The following is a 20,813-nucleotide window of genomic DNA, read 5'->3' on the forward strand; positions in this document are numbered from 1 at the left end:
TTTTGGTTTGCAAAAGAGACATTTGCTAAAGGACTGTGAACCAAAATGCATAAAGAACTTTCAAAACTCAATAATAAGAAAATGAATAATACAACAAAAATGTACAAAATGCCTAAACAGACACCTCATCAAAGAAGACATAGAGATGGCAAGTAAGCAGTATGAAAAGATTCTTATTCCTATGTATGATAGGGGAATTTCAAATCAGAACAACAGTGATGTATCACCATGTGCCTATTAAAATCAGTGTCAAAGCCTAACACATTGACAACATCAAACGCTGACAAGGGTATGGGGAGCAGTAGAGCAACCATTCATTACTGGTGGAAATGCAAAGTGGTACAGCTACTTTCAAAGACAGTCTGGAAGTTTCTTACAAAACTAAGTACATTCTTACCATAATTTACAGCAATCATGCCCTTGGTATTTACCTACATGAGTTGAAAACCTACATCCACACAAAACTCTGCACACAGATATTTATAGAAGCTTTACTCACAACTGCCAAAACTTGAAAGCAACCAAGAGTCTTCAGGGGAAGGATAAATAAACTGTGGTACATCTAGAAAACGGGAAGTCTTAATTCAGGGATTGAAGAAAAAAAGCTATCCAGCCATGAAAAGATCTAGTGAATTAAAATGCATGTTACTAAGTGAAATAAACCAATCTACAAAGGCTCCATAGTATGATATGACTCCAAATACAGGACATTCTGACAAAGTAAAAGTACAGAGACAAAGGATCCAAGATGCCAGGTTAACACAGGGGATTTTTAGGGCATTGAGACAATTCGGTACAATGCTACAAGGGCAGGTACCTGTTACTATTTGATAAGACCATAGAATACATAACACTGACAGTGAGCCCTAATATAAACTACGGTCTGAGTGACAGTGATGTTTCAATGTAGTTGATACCACTTCAGAGTGGGGTGTTGACAATGGGGTTGCTTGTCTGTATGGGAGCAGCAAGTACATGGGAAATATCTGCACCTTCTACTCAAGTTCGCTGTGGACCTAAAAGTATTCTTTTCTTTTTTTTTTCCTGTTGCTCCGAGGGCTGGAACTCTAGAGCTGGGCACTGTCCCCAAGCTTCTTTTGTTCAAAGTTAGCACTCTACCTTTTGAGCCACAGCTCCACTTGAGCTTTTGGTTCATAATTGGAGATAAGAGTCTCATGGACTATTCTGCCTGGGCCTGTCTTCCAGCTGTGATCCTCAGATCTCAGCCTCCTGAGTTTCTCAGATTACAGATGTGAGCCACTAGCACCTGGCCTAAATTAACTATTCTTTGAAAAAAAGTATTAATAAAAAAAAATGGGCTAAATATATGCATCTCTATGATAATGAAGATCAGCTGACAATAAACTAACAATCAATTATATAGAGTAACTAGAAAAGTGAGCATTTGAAAGGTCACAAGAGATTGAAATTACTCACCTCAAGTCCAGATAAAATGATCTAATTTGTAATTCTTTTTTTAGTTCCTCTTTTTTAACTATCCAATTCATCACTTTCATTTCACTTCCTTTTAAATTATGACCTTTTTAATGTATAAAATATAAATTGCTAGTATGCTATATTACTTAATATTCATCAGAGCATTTAGGAAAATGTTCTATAGGTCTCGGTATATCATGTAGAAAATTCATCCTATAAAAAGTTTAGCTATGACTGAAAGAAATCTACTGCCCATGTAAGCTCAAATCAATTTGCATATAGAATGAGACCAAGGCTGTTCCGCACCTGACTTATGGAGGCTGATGGATCGCAGATTAGGAAACAACCTGGCCAGGGAATCATTTGGCTCCTCAATAGCATTCAAGTGATTGTTGGCCAGCACGAGGGTGTCCAAGGAAGGAAACATAACTCCTAACTTCCGGATTTCAGTCCAGTCCTGCAGGTTGTTGTCTGTTATATGTAGGAGCTTAAGAGAATGACAGCAAGTAGAAGAACAAGACACTGTTTCATAGTCGTTAAGGCACAGGAAAAGCTCCTCCAAACTGCAGAGAAGAAAGGAAACATTTCATTGCTTCAAGCAGCTTAGTTTCTTCTTTACATCTATTTTCACACATTCAAGAGATAAATGAGTGCCTAGTATATGTCAGATTCTGGTAGACACTATAGGGCAAATAGAAGGATATCTTCTTGAAGCTCAAAATACTTGGTAGGCTAGGCTGACAAAACCTAAAGAATGTAAAACATCAAAATGAGATAAGCTAGTACTAAATTAATTTTGTGCTTAAGTAATTGAGTGATAAATTAAGCAGTACCAATTCTAAGTACAATAGTGATGCGTAAGGAAGGAATCTGAAGTTGTAGTTTGAACAGCCAGGAAAGAATGCATGGACTTTTAGGAGAGGTGAGATGGAAGAAAATTCCAGAAAAATGAACAAATATTTATGAACAGAAATGATAACTACTGAATCCCTACCCTGTGTCAGATCCTATGCCAGGGACGTAATAGAGTGTACTTCTATTTCTGCAAGATCCATATAACTGTGCCTACTTTACAGACAAGGAAACTGAACTAAAAGTAGTTAAGCAGCTTGTCAAAGGTCACCATTAGTATGACCTGGATTTACAAGCTCATTCAATGCCAAGCTAGATGCTGTATGCAGGGAGGAAATCTCATTAGCATGAGAGTGAAAATTAAGATGTGCAAAGAATTTGGACAAAGAAACTACAGCTTTTTATGTTTCATTAAACTCCTTCCTCTGCACACATATATTCCTAGCAACAATAAGGAAAACATTTCTAAACTTACAAACAAAAGTATAATTTGTGTCTTAAATTGTTGAAATGAATACCAATCTACTTGCCCATCAGGCCATAGGGGCTTTTACTCATCTGAATGTTAACTTGGAAGTAAATGGTTATTTTTACCTCCCAAAGAAAGGAGCTCAAAATTCTGAAACCAGGTAATCAGAAGATTATAATGGAAGAAGGCTGAGTTGATCTGGAAGTGCTTCTGTGTCTCAGGGGCATTTTCCAGCTGAAGGATGCCACATCCCGCGTCTATGTCTACTCAACACTGAACAGGTCTTCCACTAGAAATGCTACCAGGTTATTCTCACATTCTCATTCTGAATACTTCATTTTTCTAACCTCTTTTCCATACAAACTGCCGTTCTAGTATTTCTGAGCTGGGAGATCAGCAACAATTCTATGTGCTAACACAGATGGCAACATAGCTCTCTGTCCACCATGCTCTCTGGGCTTACTCTGGTAACTCCTGTAGTAGCGTGTGGACTGTCTCCCAGGAAGTTTTGCTGTTGTTCAGGACAAGTTTTCGAACCCCAGAGAAGGACCCAGCACATGTTCTTTCTAAAACCGACAAATTCAGAGGGTTGGAACTCAGGTTTAGAAACTCCAACTGAGGAACATTTGACACAATTTTACTGACCTAGGAAGAAAAAAAAAAGGGGGAGGGGGGAGAAGTATATCAGGCAGTAATCAGAGCTTTTAAATAGCAATAGTGCTAAGGACTAAGTGAGTCAGTGCGTCCCCAGGCAAAAGGACGTTTTTCCTTAGGGAGTCTTACTTAGGGCATATACCCACAAAGCACCATGAGCAACTTCAACAAGTCTTCGCAAATAATTTAATCTCCTTCCATGAAACTGTAGCATAGCTGAGAGTTAATGGTATGAAAAAAAGAGTTCCTATGTCACCATTAGCAAGGTTTCTGATTTTGCTCTAATGATGTTTGTTTTGATAAATAAAGATAAAAAGACAGCTTAGGTGACATTCTAGGCTACACATTTTTAAAGAACTAAGATTAGGCCATGCAATTCTCTTTGAATACCATCTACAGCTCATTCTCAGTACCATATTAAACCTAAGTAAAGATAGCTTAAAATGGCAAAAGTAGTACTTCAAGTTGTATATTCAAGAACATTTATAAAAAATTCAGTTTGGTTCACAGAAGTACCAAACTTTAAAGATTAAAAAAACTTAAAGATTAAAAAAAAACCTTATAGCCGGGCGCTGGTGGCTCACGCCTGTAATCCTAGCTACTCAGGAGGCTGAGATCTGAGGATCGCGGTTCAAAGCCAGCCCGGGCAGGAGAGACCTTGAGACTCCTATCTCCAATAAAACCACCAGAAAACCGGAAGTGGCGCTGTAGCTCAAGTGATAGAGCGCTCGCCTTGAGCTGAAGAGCTAAGGGACAATGCCCAGGCCCAGAGTTCAAGCCCCACGACCGACAAAAAAAAAAAAAAAAAAAAAAACACAAAAAAAACCTTATATTTTATAAAAAGCCAAAAGCATTCATAACTGTGACCATCAATTTAATAATATAGCTAACAGCTTGGAAGACAAAAAAGATAAGAAAATGACTAAACTTAATTACTATTTCCTCTGATTATATTCATCTCTTTGATACAACTTATTTCATTAAATTCTCAAAACAACTTGCAACTTTATTTGAAGAAGTGATGACACTGAATCTCAAGGGTGACAAATAATTTGACTAAGCTATCATAGTCACAAATATGAAAGGTGGAGTTTAAATTTCAGAGCCATTTTATGCACACTACAACATAGTGCATTATAACATAATAATATCATACGACCTAACAATGAAGGACAACTAAGGCTAGAGGGGCCATCAGTAAGATGAACTTAAACAAGTACTAAATAATGCCAAGTGCCCAGCAAAAATATTAAGCTTCACTTAACCAAGCAATGTGGTAACCAGAAGTCATAAAAAAGGGAACCAAACCTAAAAGAACAGTTAAACATTCATTCTAGAATTAGAAAACACAGGTTCAAACCACATGCTTGTGTGGCTTCAGACGAAGGTAACTATCTGCATTATTGGTAGGATTAAATGAGATACACAAGTAATACCCTCAGCATACCAACTGGCAAGTGTTTGAAGTTTGTTTCCTTATCTACTTTCTAGCAGCTTATAAACTAATGACACACGGTCATTCAATAAATGCAACTATTACTACTATGGTAAGAATGCGATGGCCTATTGCATCTCAACCCTAGTAATCCATCAGAATCATTGGTGGAATTTTCAAAATCTCCTGCTTCCCAGGTCACCACCCATTTCACAGGTGTAACAGGCTTCAAGTTGGGATCTGGTGATCGGTTTCTAAGTCTGGAAAGGATGGAAAAGCATACCTAGAAGGGAGAACCAAGGCAAAAAGAAGCCATCTGTGCTTAAGACCAGACTACTGTGTGCATTCCATTTGGAACTGTGGAATCAGTGGGAAGAGACTTACTCCAGGAAGGCGCAGGGGAGAGTGTGAGAGGGAAAGGCCCTGTGCTCCTCGATTCACCCCTCCACACGCTCACTCTTTCAAGTGAGCCACTCTTACTCTCATTTTACAAGAACTGAAAAGAGAAGAAATGAGCTACCTTTCATAGAAAATACACTAGGCTTCTGTTTAAAGTCTAAGAAATCTATACCAGTCTATATAGATTCTCTTGAAGCTTGATCAAATGGTAGCCAACATTTGTGTACTACATGGCAGGAATCTTGAGTTTAGCCTGTGACTACAACACAGTAAGTAGTTCCAACAGTAAGTAGGAACCAACCTAGTACTGCATTCTATGATCTGAGTGATAGGACCTTCAAACAGAAAGTGATGATCAGCTGGCTATACTTGAGCTCTCCTAAGGGAGAAAAATGTGGAATTTCACTTTCCTAAGGCACAAAGAATACAACCTAGTTAATACAACCTAGAAACACAACCTAAACCCTTTACTATCCCCTGCTATTTTACTTTTGTAATAAAGAAGGAATACTCAAAAATGGGTAACACAAGGGTTTCAAAATAATTTCTGGGAGAATTCCCAAGATTAACAGATACATGGTACTATCTTCATAGTTTGTCTGCATTTACTATTTTACAAGGAGAAGACAGATTTATAATAATGACTTGTAGATCTTAAAAAATGAAACTGGACTAGAATCGAATAATTCTAAAAAGAAATAAAAAAGATTTTTTGGATAAACTCGAATTGACAAGATTGAAGAAAATATAATATTCATTACACCAATTTCCCACTATTTCCTGGTATGGGTTCTGCTGAGTACCTAGGGCAGTATATTGACTGAGCTTTTTTAAGTTCCAAATATAAAAAGACTTCTCCAGCTGACTGAGTTGAGTTTGCTCTTGTATAGAAACATGGAGATGAAGTGAGCTCAGGGCCTCCACAATCCCATGATTTAACAGAGGACCCTCACTCTGGCTTCTAAAGAGGAAGAAAATCAAGATTTAAGGAAAATGGGGAAAAGGCTTTAAGATAACAATCTGTAATTTATACCCAGCTATTCTCCACCTCACCTGACTAGCTAATTCCTCCCTCTTCTCAACTAGTTGGTTTAATTTCTCTTATAATGTGGTTTTGAAAAGGAAAAGAGAAATAAAGGTTCTCAAAGGTTTGAGAAAATTCGACTTAGATAAAAACTCAAGTCAATGCTTAAAAGTGCATTTTTAAAATACATAGGTACCCAGTTTTTGAAAGGTGGAGATAAGTCTTTGCTCCTATCCCTAAAACATATTACGTTTCTCATGTATATGTATTTTCCCTTCGGAAATATATGAGACAAGAATTTAAACTATGAAACAAGTTACTTACAACTTAATGACCATTCAGAGAACTAAAAGCATACCGTGCTATAGCAATGCTGGCTGAGTTCAACTTAGCTAATGGCTAGGGATAAATGGTCTCTTTGGTAATCAGAGACACGGGTGCAATGGGCTGACAGGTAAGGTCTCAAAACCAGAGACATGTAAGGTGTAGGAAGCTTGGCAATGACTTTGATCAAGCCTGAAAACCCATCTTCTTTTGCTGGCAGTGTTCCTCCCATCTTACACTTAGATTTACATTCTAAAAGGTTGGGATTGACTACCGTTAAGGATAAGGAAGAAATATAAAGAAAGGAATGATGAAAAGAGAAATAAACTAAAAAATGGAAAGCTGAAAGCAAGCAGTTTACCTGAAAACAGACTACCAAACACAGATAGGAACACAAGTACAGATAGAGTACAAGTAAGTGTGTGACCCACTGGCTATGTGTCAATGTGGCCTGAGAAATAATAATACAGACCTCAATCCAAGTGGAGAAAGAGATGAGTTACTTAGTGTAAGCTCTATGTACTGATCCATACTGCATAGCACATATCTTTCTTTTGAATGGCAATTACGTCATTACTAAATGGCTCCCTCTAGTAAGTAAAAGCTCCTATACATCATCAAAGCATAGGTCAAACACAAAGCATAAAGCCTTTGTGAAATGTCATACTCCCAAAGACCTAATTGAGAAGATTCAGCACGTGAGCACACCAGCTGAACTCATCCTGAAGATTTGGTCTGATGCATCACCCATACAGACCACATATCTCACCAGAGCAGGACCGACTCTATGTACATAGTTATTATTTCTTATAACACCCCTGTAAATCTGCAGATCACAAAGAAATCAAGTGACAAACATCTCAGAATTTTGGTGAAAATCCTAACAAAAATGGTAAATATAACCAAGAGCAATTACCAAATGGTAAGAAAAACTGAGCAAGCTATGCTAAAGATAAATTTATTTTCCTTCCTTCCTTCCTTCCTTCCTTCCTTCCTTCCTTCCTTCCTTCCTTCTTCTCTCTCTTTTTTCTTTCTTTCTTTTTCTTTTGGCTGGTTCTGGGGCTTGAACACAGGATCTGGGCACTGTCCCTAAGCCTCTTCGTGCTCAAGGCTAGCACTATACCACTTGAGCCACAGCACCACTTCCAGCTTTTTCTGAGTAGTTTATTGGAAGTAAGAATCCCAGAGACTGATGGCCTTTCCTGGCTAGGCTGGCTTCAAACCTTGATCCTCAGATCTCAGCCTCCTGAGTAGCTAGGATTACAGGTATGAGCCACCATCTTCAAGCCCAAAAACTTCTTAAACAAGAAAGCTTCTTAGCAATTGTGTAGCATTCAATATCTACAAAGTATTTCAGTGATTCATTTGATCAGCAAGTCTATCTTACAAATTGAAGTGTTAAAGAATTAGGTGAATTTCTTAGGATCACAGGAAAAGTTGGATTAAGTGGCCTATGCACATATAATAATCATTTATTCACACATTCAATAAACGTGACTACCTAGTATGTCGATTACAAAAGACAACAATCTTCACTAGAAATAAGCTCACAGTCAGCAGGAAAGCTGTCAAATAAGCAAGTGACTGTCCCACACTTCTTCCACAGAAGTAAGGCATAGGTGCTCTGGGATAATCTGAAAATTTCACAGAGGAATAGCAACCAGGACCAAGTCTTGAAGGATAAATAAGAAGTGACCACTAGAAAGAGGAAAAGAAGAACAGTGGGTTCCACATAATTAAGAGCAAGGATGCTTTTCTTAGCATGCATTTAGCATGGGCTACAAGTAAGAGTGTACATCTAAAGACAGATGAAGTTCTAGCAAATGCAAAGGGTCTTATAATGAAAGGTAGTACCTAAGGAGTGCAGATGCAGTTTTTAGCAATGGAAGTCTGTGGTGAGTTTTGGAAAATCAAAGGAAGAAGGCCCAAGAAAATCTATTGGGAAACTTCTGCAACAGCCAAAAATGAATTTAAAGTCAGGCAGGAAAACAAGCCAGGTAGGCAGAACTACTTATCCCTTCTTCATGGTGGCTTCTATCAAGCAACACTCTGATCAAGTAGGGAATGTTATCTATAATAATCAGACAGAATGTTTTGATGATGTCATCTATGAACTTAAGGGTTGCTTGCTCGGAAGTCAAAAGAGTCTGATAATTATGTCAAATTCCAAAATCCTCAAAAGGTTATGTTAAAATGCCAGAGAGACTTGATAATATTAAGAAAATAGTTGGAATAAACTTCAGTAATAAGAATAAATGTTTTTATAATCCAATCCAAGTATTTTAAAATTCTTACATTTCAAATTTTCTAGTTGTAGTAATTTTATGTCTGAAGCAGAAGTAGAGAATAAGCACAGGATATATGAAAGAGGGAAATGGAATTTAATGCATTGTTAGTGCCTATACCTCAGTATACACATGAACCTCTTGATGCCTGGAATCAAGTTCCACAGAGCTTTTCACATTGATGAAAGCAGGTAAGCATAACAAAAGCTAATTGAAAAGTCACTGTAGGTAGTTGATGCAGTGTTACTTACCTTGAGACATACAGAAAACAAGAATCTCAAGGCAAGAACCAGAACTCAGCAGAATAAATAACAGTATACACAATAATATAATGGTTATCTTTGCCTTTCACCAAAATACAGCAATACAAAACTTTACCTCATGCCAGTCTTCGAGTTTGTTGTCAGAAAGATCTAGTTCTGACACATGAGCACAGAAGGCAGCAATTTCTCTTTCATCTCCTGCACAGGTAATTCCACAACTGTTCAACACTAGTACACTTGGGAGGTTGAGGCGATCTGGATCAGAGAACACAATACACTTTTCACATCAGCTTAACTCTTGTTTACATACATTTATCCACCAGGAATCAAGAAACAACAAAATAAATTAAAAAATCAAATTAATAAAAAAATTACTCAATGGCCTAATAAAAACAGGATATAATGGGATCCAGTGGTCCTGAAACCTAAGGGTGCAAGCTAACTATTGGCTCAGGAGAAGTTCAGAAATACTGAATTACTACCACCAAAAAGTTCTCAAGGCTTTAATTCCTGGCAGGTTTCTTTATCTCAACCACCAGCAACAGAGTCATCAAGCATCAGAACACTGGATCCATGCAAGTTACATCTGGATTACTACCACCTGCTTACTGACCCCAATTCTTTACTTTAGCTCAAGTATTCTGCATAGCTCTTTAATCTGTTTGATGTATATCTTTTGCTCCCTTTGAGAATTATCTCAAACGACTAGATAATCTACTTGTCAAACTAGTTCTGTTCAAGTTTGTACCATTAAAAACATTTTTGTCACCTAGTGGAGCTACTCACAATTTCACATTTTTTTCTTTATATTCATCTATTCATGCCATATTTGTCCCTTCTGAAAATTGGCCTTTACAGATGATACTAAGCTAAAGGAAAGAAATGTACTTAGTACCTGATGTATGTAATGGTAACCCTGCTGTATATCACCTCTAAATCAATAATAAAGTAATTAAAATATAAAAAGGAATAAAAACAAGACAAAGAAAATTAGCCTTTTTTCCCAAAATATAATTAGAATACAAGAAAGGGTTTCAGAATCTGAAATATTTAATGGTTTTGGTCAAATTAAGGTAACAACTACCTGATAAATAACTGATTCTAAAATATATGTCAAAATCTGGGGCTGGAAAGTTGGCTCAGTGGTAGAGTGCTTGCCTCACATGCATGAGGCCCTGGATTCAATTCCTCAGCACCACATAAGCAGAAAAAAAGCCAGAAGTGGCACTGTGGCTCAAGTGGTAGGCCGCTATCCTTGAGCTGAAGAGCTGAGGGACAGTGCCCAGGCCCAGAGTTCAGCCCCCATGACTGACCAAAATATATAGAGAGATAGATAGACAGATATGTCAAAACTATTCTTAGTATATCTACTAAAAAAAAAATCAACATGAGAAATCAACTACTCTTTTCTCAGTATAGAGCAAGGACTAATAAAGGTCATATTTTATTAACAGAGGTCTCAAGTTACATGGTTTTGCAATTTAGTACTCTTCAATATCTTTTCTTCGAATGAGAATAGATTCTAGAAGAATTTTTTTTTTTTTTTACAAAGTAAGAAGTCACTTCTGTGCCATTCCAGGCTACATGGAATGTAAAATAGTTGTACTAAGAGATGACACTCAGAAACTTCCAAATATAGGAACTAAATAATGACTCATTATTAATTTCCCTTAATTATAAAGTACTGCTCCAAATCTGTTAAGCACAATGTTAAGATAAAGGACAAGCATAACAACACTATGCACACTTCTAGAACTCTGTTTACATGTAATCCCTCTAAAATACATCTTCTCTCTAAATTCTACTATCTTCAAGGTCATAATTTTGAGGCTTCTCTGATCATATTTACTATTTTCTAAGTTTCCAATCACTGTGCCATTCACTTAGCTCAACATCTTTGTAAAGGTGAAATGTTTTGAATCCAACTCAAAGTCCTTCCGAGGTCTTTGAGAGCAAAGGAAGCTTTGTACTATTTATTTTGATGCTGAGTTCTTTAAAAGAAAACACACTTGAAAAAGTGTCTCTCAGGTATTATTCTTGTCCCCACCCTTTTTGTGTGCAGGTACTAAGGCTTGAACTCAGGGTGTGATGCTCTTGCTTAGCTTCCCCCCCCACACCCCCAAGGCTGGTACTGTACCACTTGAACCACAGCTCTACTTCCAGATTTTTGCTGGTTAGTTGGAGACTGCCTGGCCAATCTAGAGGAAAGGTGTCCCATGAGATTCTTTAAGAACAATTGGAATCATAACAAGTGCTAAAGATTATTTGACTCATAACTTGAAGGCCACCAAGGCAATGCTGTGATCCAACTTGCTAAAGCAAGCTACAGTAATACATGGTTCAAGGCTTATCTCTCTTACCTTTCATAGGAGAGCCCTGAGGTGTGGCTGGGACATGGATCCCCATCCCAGGCCCACGACGGTAAGGGAAGTTTTCAGGACTATATTTTTCACATAATACTTGCATAAAACTTCTTCCACTAGGTTGGTCCATTTTTTTTTCCTAAAATTCCATAAGAAATCATCAAAATTATTTCTTACTCATAAAAGAAATACTTACAGAAAACCAATTACCAATCAGGCACTAGTCCAGGCATTGCAGACACAATGAGGAGAATTTACCACTTAGGGCAGCCACATGCACAGACACGTGACAGCAATGACAGCTCAGCATGTGGTATCTGCAAGCAATCAAAGCACTTAGAAATAGAGCCTTTCCACTGGCTCATAGGGTTCACGTGGCAAGTAACTGGAAAAAGGACTAAAAAAGAACTGATAGATTAAATACCAGGCTAAAGGGCTTGGGTGTCTCTTAAAACTCATTCTGCCTCCACAATAACAGAACCCTTAACTGTATATTCTGTGGCAGCTTCCAGGAATCATCTTGTAAAAAGCCAATGTTTTATATCTGGCCTCCTTTGTGTTTGTGTCCTTTTGCTGCATAGAAAATAGGTGGTGTGCTGGAGCACAGGCACAGGAATGCACCCTAGTGAGAGGCAGTGAAGAGTTCAGGGGGTCTGGACCCCATTAGGACATCATGGGCGAACTGCCAACATATTTGGCAATTTCATTGGCAAGTAAGTAGCCTATTCTATTCAAGCCATTGTTCTTTTCAATTGGACCCAATCCTAACCTAATACAACATGCTATTTCATTTGTTTCTGAGTTTGATTTGACTCAAGTCTATTCAACCTCAGCTAAGAGTCAATGCATTATGTAACTCCAGCATTTTCTTGGTATTAATTCATATATTAAAACAGGTAATATTAAACGAGTTAACAACTGTCAGCCTAATAACCCACTATCTCAAGGGCTGGCCTATGCTCTGAATGAAATATCAAACAAAAGGTAGGCAATTATAACTAACCTCCAACAATCAGGCAAGTATCTGGCTACTGTTCAAATTAAAATATTCAGAAATGAGGAGGGTGGGGAATACTCAGCGACATGAGGACTTGGAAAGAAAAGCCTCAAGGATGCACCGTGGGCTATGAGGAATGTGGTGCTGGAGAGTAGGATGACTGTCAACAGTACCAGGAGGAACACCAACACCAGAGGCTCGGAGGAAACCTTGTATGCCATACTAATTAGTTCAACTTCATCTTATAGCAAGCACAAAGAAACTAAAAGAACGAATACGACCATTAATTTTTTTGGAAAACTCACTCTAGCATTTATTTAGTTCCTCCTATCTTTGCTGGCTTTAGTGAATCAAGATTGAAAGCAGGGGGACAGGCAGAGTGGCATGAACCTCGAATCCAGCCAGGCAGAAGGCAGAAATGGGAGGGCTGAAGTTCATGGCTCATGGGGTCACAGTGAGACTCCACTCAAAAGTAAACCAGGTATGGTGGTATCAAAGCTACTCAGGAGCTCTAGGTAAGTAGATTGCAGTTGGAGGACGACAGTTGTAGGCCAGCCCAACAAAAGTTAGGTTAAGGGCTGGGAAGGTGGCTCAGTGGCAGAGCGCTTGCCTTGCATGCCTGAGGCCCTGGGTTTGATTCCTCAGCACCACATAAGCAAAAAAAAGGAAAAAGCCGGAAGTGGCGCTGTGGCTCAAGTGGTAGAGTGCTAGCCCTGAGCTGAAGAGCTGAGGAACAGCGCCCAGGCCCAGAGTTCAGGCCCCACGACCCGACCCCCCCAAAAAAAAAAGTTAGCTTAAAACCCTATCTGTAAAACAAAACTAAAAGCAAAGTGACTGGGAAGATAGCTGAAGTGGTAGAGAGCTTGCAACAAGCCTGTGGCACTGAGTTCAATCCCCAGTACAATGAGAGTAACACTGAAGGCAGGAGGAAGAGACAGGGAGATACTGCAACAATAGTCATGAGAGCCTGAAATGACACAATGGGCAAAAAAAGTCAGCAAGGTCAGTTTCTAAAGCAAGCTTTATAGACACCATACTTCTGAGGGAGAAAGTGAAGTCAAGGCTGGCCCTCAGGTTTCTACTACAGATAACCAACCACCGACTAATCAAGAAAATCGGATCATAACCAGTTTTTGAAAGGGAAAATGATGAGCTCTACTTTATCCATATCTAATTTGGGGCCTTGTGGAAATAGTCTAAAGTTGGGTGAGAAAGGTTAGCCAGAGATGAAGACTTGGGCCCGCACTGGAATACAGGAGGAGTTACAACAGCAGAACGATGGGGACCAGAGACACTCAAGGCACAGGCAGAGGCACAGTCAAGAAAAGAGTAGAGCCAGGCGCTGGTTGCTCACGCCTGTAATCCTAGCTACTCAGGAGGCTGAGATCTGAGGATCATGGTTCAAAGCCAGTCCGGGCAGGAGAGACCATGAGACTCCTATCTCCAATAAACCACCAGAAAACCGGAAGTGGCGCTGTAGCTCAAGTGGTAGAGTGCTCGCCTTGAGCTGAAGAGCTGAGGGACAGCGCCCAGGCCGAGAGTTCAAGCCCCACAACCGACCAAAAAAAAAAAAAAAAAAAAAGAAAGAAAAGAGTAGAATCTATGGTGATATTCTGAGAATTTAAATAAGAGAGGAAAAGGGATGAGTACCCAGTGCTTATGCCTGAAATCCTAGCTATTCAGGAGACTAAGATATGAGAATCGAAGTTGAAAGCCAGCCTGGGCAGGAAAATTTGTAAGACTCTTATCTCCAATAAATTACCAAAAAAGCTGAAAGTGGAGTCCTAGCTCAAGTGGTAGAGCATTAGCCTTGAGCCAAATAATCTCTAGGAGTAGATCTAGGCCCTGGGTTCAAGCCCCAAGATGGGAGGGGGGGAGAGAGAGAGAAAGAGAGAGAGACAGAGACAGGGACAGAGAGACAAAGAGAGAGAGAGAGAGAGAGAGAGAGAGAGAGAGAGAGAGAGAGAGAGAGAGAGAGAATAAACTGGCAAAACCAAGAGTAGGGGTCCAGAGGCAATTGCTAACATTTCTTCTATTAAAACAGTAGAGGCCTGGAAGTATGGCTCAAATGGTAAAGAGCCCTTTGTAGGCAAAAGAAAAGCCAGGTGAGAGCAAAAGGCCCTGAGAGCCTTACAAGAAGAAAAAATAGAGCCCCTGGCTAGGGGTTTATAAGAAGCCAGGAGAGCGGGCAAGGCAGAGAAGGACTGCTAGTATGTATTCCTGGAAGAGAGCAGCAGGAACGAGCATTGAAGAGAATATTAAACAGCTTTCTTCTCATACAGCTGTTTGGTATCAACCAGATAATGAATGCTTCAAATTGCTTACCATTACTGGTGACATACTCCACTAGAGTGGCACTAGTCTACACGTACTTATACGGTTTAATTATGCCAAATACCAGGTATGTTGTTCCTGTGATTATCCTAGCTGTCATTAAATTTTAAAGGGAGCAGAATTGTGCGATTCCATTTATCTCCGTTTCACTTCACAGTATCAAGCACAGGATACCCTTACATGGCAAGGGTTCAGTAAATGTTACAGAGTACTGAAACCACCAGGATGTTGGGTAGAATGCAGAGAATTCAGGATGAAGAGTTTAAAATTTAAGTTCCATTCACTTTTCACCAATAATAAGCAAGTAAATTACTATATTTTTCTAGGACTCAAACACCTACATCTCCAAAGTTATTGATATCTGGAGTACTTAAATTACAGGTTGCTATAGTGTCCCAAAAGACACAAGCACACCATATGGATTACAGGGTTATCATAAAGCTCTAAAATATCCAAATGCTATTAGTTACAAAAGGAAGTTGCAGATAGGCACATGGACATAGCATATTTCTGCCCTCTCAATAGCTAGCTACATATAAGCTAATCATCTAACTTCTTTATTCCAGCTTTTTCACTTAAGAAGTCTAAAATATCCTTTGGTTTTTATATAAGAATCAAAAAAAAGGCTAGGCACTGTGGCTTATGCCTACAATCCCAGCAATGTGGTTTAAAGCAGCCAGGACAAAAGTTAGGGAGACATCTCAAAAACTAATTGGGTGTGGTGGTTCACACCTGTAATCTCAGCAAGGTGGAAAGTAGCATACTGTGTTCTGTGGTCAGCACTAAGCAAAAGGTAGAAGACAGGACCTGAAAAATAAAGTAAAGCAAAAAATGGCCAGAGGCATGGCTCAAGTGGTGAATGTGTACCTAGCAAGTACAAGGACCTGAGTTCAAACCTCAGTATTACCAAAATATAAACAAAAACAAAACAGAATTTGGGGGGAAAAACATGCCTGAATATAAAAGTAGTCATTAAACTTGGCCCAGGGCCTCAATTACCACTAGGACCATGTAAATTAGGCTTTGAGAAATCCATTCACTAATGCCTAGACCGCAGCAGACACTTGCATATCCACTCATCAAGCCAAACACAAGTTTTACCTGAGAAATTAACCACGCATTGGACTATGGAAGACACTGATAATAGGTCCTTTACATCACCTTGAGGACGCAAGGCTGTGCTCTGCTTAAGACCTTCCTTCCTGAGCTGAGGGGCAGGCAGCACTGTTCTACTGCCATGCGGACCCTTCTTCCCATCAGCACAGATGTCTCTGCACAGGGCTACCCTCGGTGGCAACCCTGTCTCAATGTTTGATTGGGCAGGCACATGTACATCTTCATGCTTCAAGAACTTTCAGGTTGAAAGGGTTTTTAAACGTAAACTTATCACCAACAGCACACAACACAAAGCAGGTGCTCCGCCACTAGCAACAGGCACCAGAGCTCCTATCAAAGGCCTGTCTCAAATAGAATGCCAACAGACTCCTCGAAACGTTTAACAAAAACATCAAAGAAGTGCTATCTACCACTGTCAGCTCAAAAGAATAAAAAAGTGAACTCTCACTACGGAAGTAATGGTCACCAGGTTTCAACAGCATCTTTTACCTAGAGCTCCAGAACCACTCAAACCTGTATAAATCATGGGCAATCATCTCAGATGCAAATAAGATACAAACTAAGAGAATGCAAAACTACACACAATCAAAATAAGTCCAAGTAAGCAAGCAAGGAAACCTGCAATCTTTCATGTCCCAAGCTCAAAAAAAAACACCTCCAAATACTCAGTTTAAATATATATACACATATGTACATATTATACATATATTTTAAAGATACAAACATACTATTTTCTAAGACTATAAAGGGACACAAGGTGCCTTCAATAGTGATTTTACAGGATGTTCTACTAAACTGGCTTCCTAGGGACGCAGATGAACCACATGGGAATACATGAGCTTTGAATTAGAACACTACAACTGCAAAATGGATTGGTAACATGAATCTACTCAAAGTCTGTTGGGACAGTATGAGGAGGAACAGTAGGTGGGAAAAGAGGGCTGAAAACCAAGAAGACTGAAAAAAATGAGGAAATGCAGAATGGAAAAAGATCTTTAACTGGAGCCTTTTGAAAGGGTTTTGGGGGTTGGTGGGTAATCTATGACTTTCTGGAAATAGCTAGTGTCAAATTACACCAGTCTACCTCTATAGTTGGCAGTTCTAATGCATTTGTAAAAGTGTTCTGAATTGATGGCTAGAGCCAGAGAGCCAAGAATCTTGAGTGATGTTGCTTGGTTCCATTACCAAGTAGAGGGGCATGCCTGTGAAAATCTCAAATCCTTTGTGCCTCAGGACCCAGAGTATAATATCCCCTTGGAAAGCACTTGCAAAAAGTCAGAAAAAAAGCACAAGTTGGAGGATAAAGTGCTCACAGCACTTTTGCCAGGTGGATTATTATCGGAACCGGACGCCCAGTCACCTAAGTACCCTCAATCACTACCCAACAATCTGTACTTTATGTTCCCATAAAAGAATCAGATCAAAATTGGTATGGAATGAGTTCCACGCTAATGGAATGAGTTCCAACTAAAAACAAAACAGACCAAATCTAACCACTAACACTGGAAGATACACAAGATATAATCTTACGCTGGTATGCAACATCAATATTTATTTCACCAAGAAACAATGTACAGTAGTATACTTCATAAAGTGTAAGTACTACAAGCCACACTCACAGCTTGAGAGATGTAAAGACTACCTTACAGACTGACAAAATAGAAATTTTAAGTCTTATAAAAATAGATTTATTGGCTAACAGTAGAGGGGGGAAAATAACAACAGAAATAAGTAAAAGAAGTACCAATAGTTGACTCCAGAGAAAAAAAAAGAAGATGAAAGGAGAAAAAAGTTACTTCGTTGAGCTCACCAGATCCACATGCTGTCTTTCAAAATGTAAACTATTTTAAAGTAACCTATCTGGGAATGACTTAATAATTTGTCAATGGAATTTAACTTCCTCATTATTACAAAGTTTCTATGAAAACTATTCCAAGTTGAAAATCTTGTATGTAGAATTCAGAATAACAAATTTTAAAGGAATTGGGGAAGAAGAGAAAAATGGATAAACAGAAACATTTGATAAAATGGAATCAAGAAAGTAAAAACATGCAGAGGTAACAGGAACTCAGCTACAAGGAGTGAGAGATGGGCAGGGACTGGGAGGGCAGATGGATGGGAAGGTGACTACCCCAAACTTTCATTCTGTATTCTTTCACTGTGGTTTCCATGGCAACAAAGCCAGAGCTCCACTCTGGACTGCAGAGGGGTCAGGAGAATATCCACTGCCTTTGCTCGCCACGTTCATGAAAGTAACCCAACTTCATCCAAATTATCCTCACTGCAGGCACAACTGCACTAGGAGTCAGGGATGCTGGTGAAGCCTGGCAACTCCAGGGTACCAGGTGGCCACTGATGACGGAGAATGCCAAGGACCAGCAGGAAGTCACTCCTATGGGCTTCATGTTTAAGGAATAGTAGATGGCTGAGAACTGGGTAATTCTTTTGAAAAAACAATCATGGTAATCAAAATACATATTAACTTAGAATAAAACTAAATGTTCAAGAGAAATCTTCATAGTTTTCATAAAAGGAAAATATACAGTTTAAAATTACTTTCAGGCACTCATATATAGCAAATCAATTTTATTTATTTATTAAAGCAAAAAAAAAAAACCCAAACCCTATATTATAAAAGCTTCTTTGTCAATATTTTGTAAATAATATTTGAAAACAAAACAGACTAAGCATTTTGGCCAAAGGCCCCATGCTTCCTGTTTAGGTTCTTTGGTCAGATGGTATTTCACACTGGGATCTTCCTCCCCTTAGGTTTCTGTCTCCTTCACCAGGCCATCCGAGGATGAGAATCTCCTTACCAATTGTTCAGCAAAAATGATGCCAACAAATGCACTCAGTTTGCTGTTTCTTTTCATGCTGTACTATGGGCTTATTTGCCCATTTTCATACTGTACTATGGGCTTATTTGCCCATTCATTTCAGTATAAAGTAGGTGCATAGAAATCCTTCATCAGTTCAGTTCAACAGACATTTACTAGACAACGAATGTGTGCCAAATGCTGTGCTACCCCTAAAAGGGCAGGAGATAAACACAAACCCTGCCTTCAGGGCACTCCCAATCTAAAAGGAAATACATGTGACAGCACTACTGAAAACAAGCCACTCAAACAATGAATGCAAGCCCAAGAAGTGGTGACCATCTGTCATGAGATGAAGAAAGGAGGTGAACTATGAAGAGCGGGCTTACAGGGCAGAGGAGACATCCATGTATGGGAGAAGCTGGTTCACGAACAGAGAGAGGCCTGAATGTGACTGTCAATGATACTGTGGACAAACAGACTCCACCACTGAGTCATGTGGTGAGATCATGGCGAACTAACCTTGTTCAGCCTCAATCCTACACTGCAGAGCTAAAGAACATTTTTGAAAGATCACTGTGAGCAGAGTGCAAAGTTCCAGAGCACTGTATACAGAGAATAGTCAAAATGACAAGAACTTTAAGTAAAATCTCCAGAGGATTGGGCAATCAATGTGTTGACTTCTCATGGAAGTCAAGAAACCAGAATGCAGGAAGCTGTGGAGACAGTAAGTAGGGAGTACATCTTGAGACACAGGGCAGGGGCCCCACAAAATCACTTGGTGTGTGACCTATTACTTGAGACACAAATAATGCGTTTGATTACCTGCCCTCTACACATCTACCCTATGTTATAAACACCCAATGGCCCTGGGCAGCAAAGGGCTCCCCATCTCTGGGAGCCAGAGTGGTGGCGTGGTGGCACATGCTTGCTCTCCCAGCACACCTGTAATCTCAGGGAGGAGGACAGCAAGTTCAAAGGCCTGCCTTGGCCACACAGGGAGAACCTGTCTCCGAATAAAATAAAACAGACTTTACGAGCAAAGGGGAAGAGAGGAGACTGCTGATGAAAAAATACAAGGGTTGAAAGGCGTTACCTTTTCCTTAAGAACAAAGGAGAAAGAAATCTGTAGGCTAAATCTGGGGAAGGGGGGTGAGAGATCATCAACAGTTAATAAAACAAAAACTGAAGTAGAAATTCCCCTAGACAGCTTTCGAGAATCTCTTGGGATACCTAGCTTTCTTAATTTCTGCAGGTTTTTTTTTTTTTTTAAAGCACAAACTTTTACTTTGAGCTGTTTTTGAATACTCTGCCACTGAACTCAAACCCTGTCAGATTCGTGGATATTTTAGAAAGGTTGAAATGTATGCTTTAAGACAGGGTCTTGCTCTGTGACCCAGGTTGACCTTGAACTCACTATCTTCCTGCTTCACCTATCAGTGCTGGGAGTTCAGAGATGTATCACTATACCTAGCTGTTTGTTCTGTTTTTCAAATCAGTCTTTTTGACTCATAGCAGAAACATCTCTAATAAAATTACTCTGAGAAAGTGTGTGTGTGTGTGTGTGTGTGTGTGTGTGTGTGTGTGTGTGTGTGTGTGTGTGTGTGTGTGTGTGTGTGTGTGTGTGTGTGTGTTGTGTATTCTTTTTCTCCTCAGGAAATATTTTTTTTTAGTCACAAAGGTCTGATAAATTTTTTTCTCAATATATGCTTTTTAAAAAATATAGGTTATTATCTGAATTTTTAAATGTCCCGTAGAAAATAAGCAATCCATGATAACAACAAATCCTATAACTTTACTACATAGTATTTCTTATTAGCTAAACTAGAAAATAAGCACACAGCAACACAAATCCTTTCCTATCTCAAGCAGACTTAGAGCCACAGCCGTATCACAACTCTAGTGACAGACTTGAGGAGGAGAAAAAGTCTGAGGATGTACTTTATGGTCTGGATGCTTCCAGAATACTTTCTCCAGACCATATAGATATATGTTTTTTACTCAATTATTAAGTTTCTTCTCAATACTTTCATAACCTGAATTTT

At 39.2% G+C, this 20,813-nt stretch overlaps 1 protein-coding gene across 3 annotated transcripts in view; it reads right to left on the minus strand.

The window, feature by feature from the left end:
* Positions 1-20,813, minus strand: part of LOC138810316 (tubulin-specific chaperone cofactor E-like protein) — a 51,665-nt gene that overhangs the window by 18,675 nt on the left and 12,177 nt on the right. For all 3 annotated transcript variants that reach the window (XM_069997400.1, XM_069997402.1, XM_069997401.1), the window contains exons 2-5: positions 11,503-11,644; positions 9,258-9,397; positions 3,222-3,403; positions 1,744-2,000 (exon numbers count right to left, since the gene is read on the minus strand). In XM_069997400.1, the coding sequence (XP_069853501.1) occupies positions 1,744-2,000; positions 3,222-3,403; positions 9,258-9,397; positions 11,503-11,635 (712 nt within the window). In that variant the 5' untranslated portion in view covers positions 11,636-11,644. The remainder of the gene's footprint in view (positions 1-1,743; positions 2,001-3,221; positions 3,404-9,257; positions 9,398-11,502; positions 11,645-20,813) is intronic.

The sequence above is a fragment of the Dipodomys merriami genome, unplaced genomic scaffold (assembly GCF_024711535.1).
Source record: "Dipodomys merriami isolate MVZ:Mamm:240054 unplaced genomic scaffold, mDipMer1.0.p SCAF_103, whole genome shotgun sequence".
Lineage (NCBI taxonomy): Eukaryota > Metazoa > Chordata > Mammalia > Rodentia > Heteromyidae > Dipodomys > Dipodomys merriami.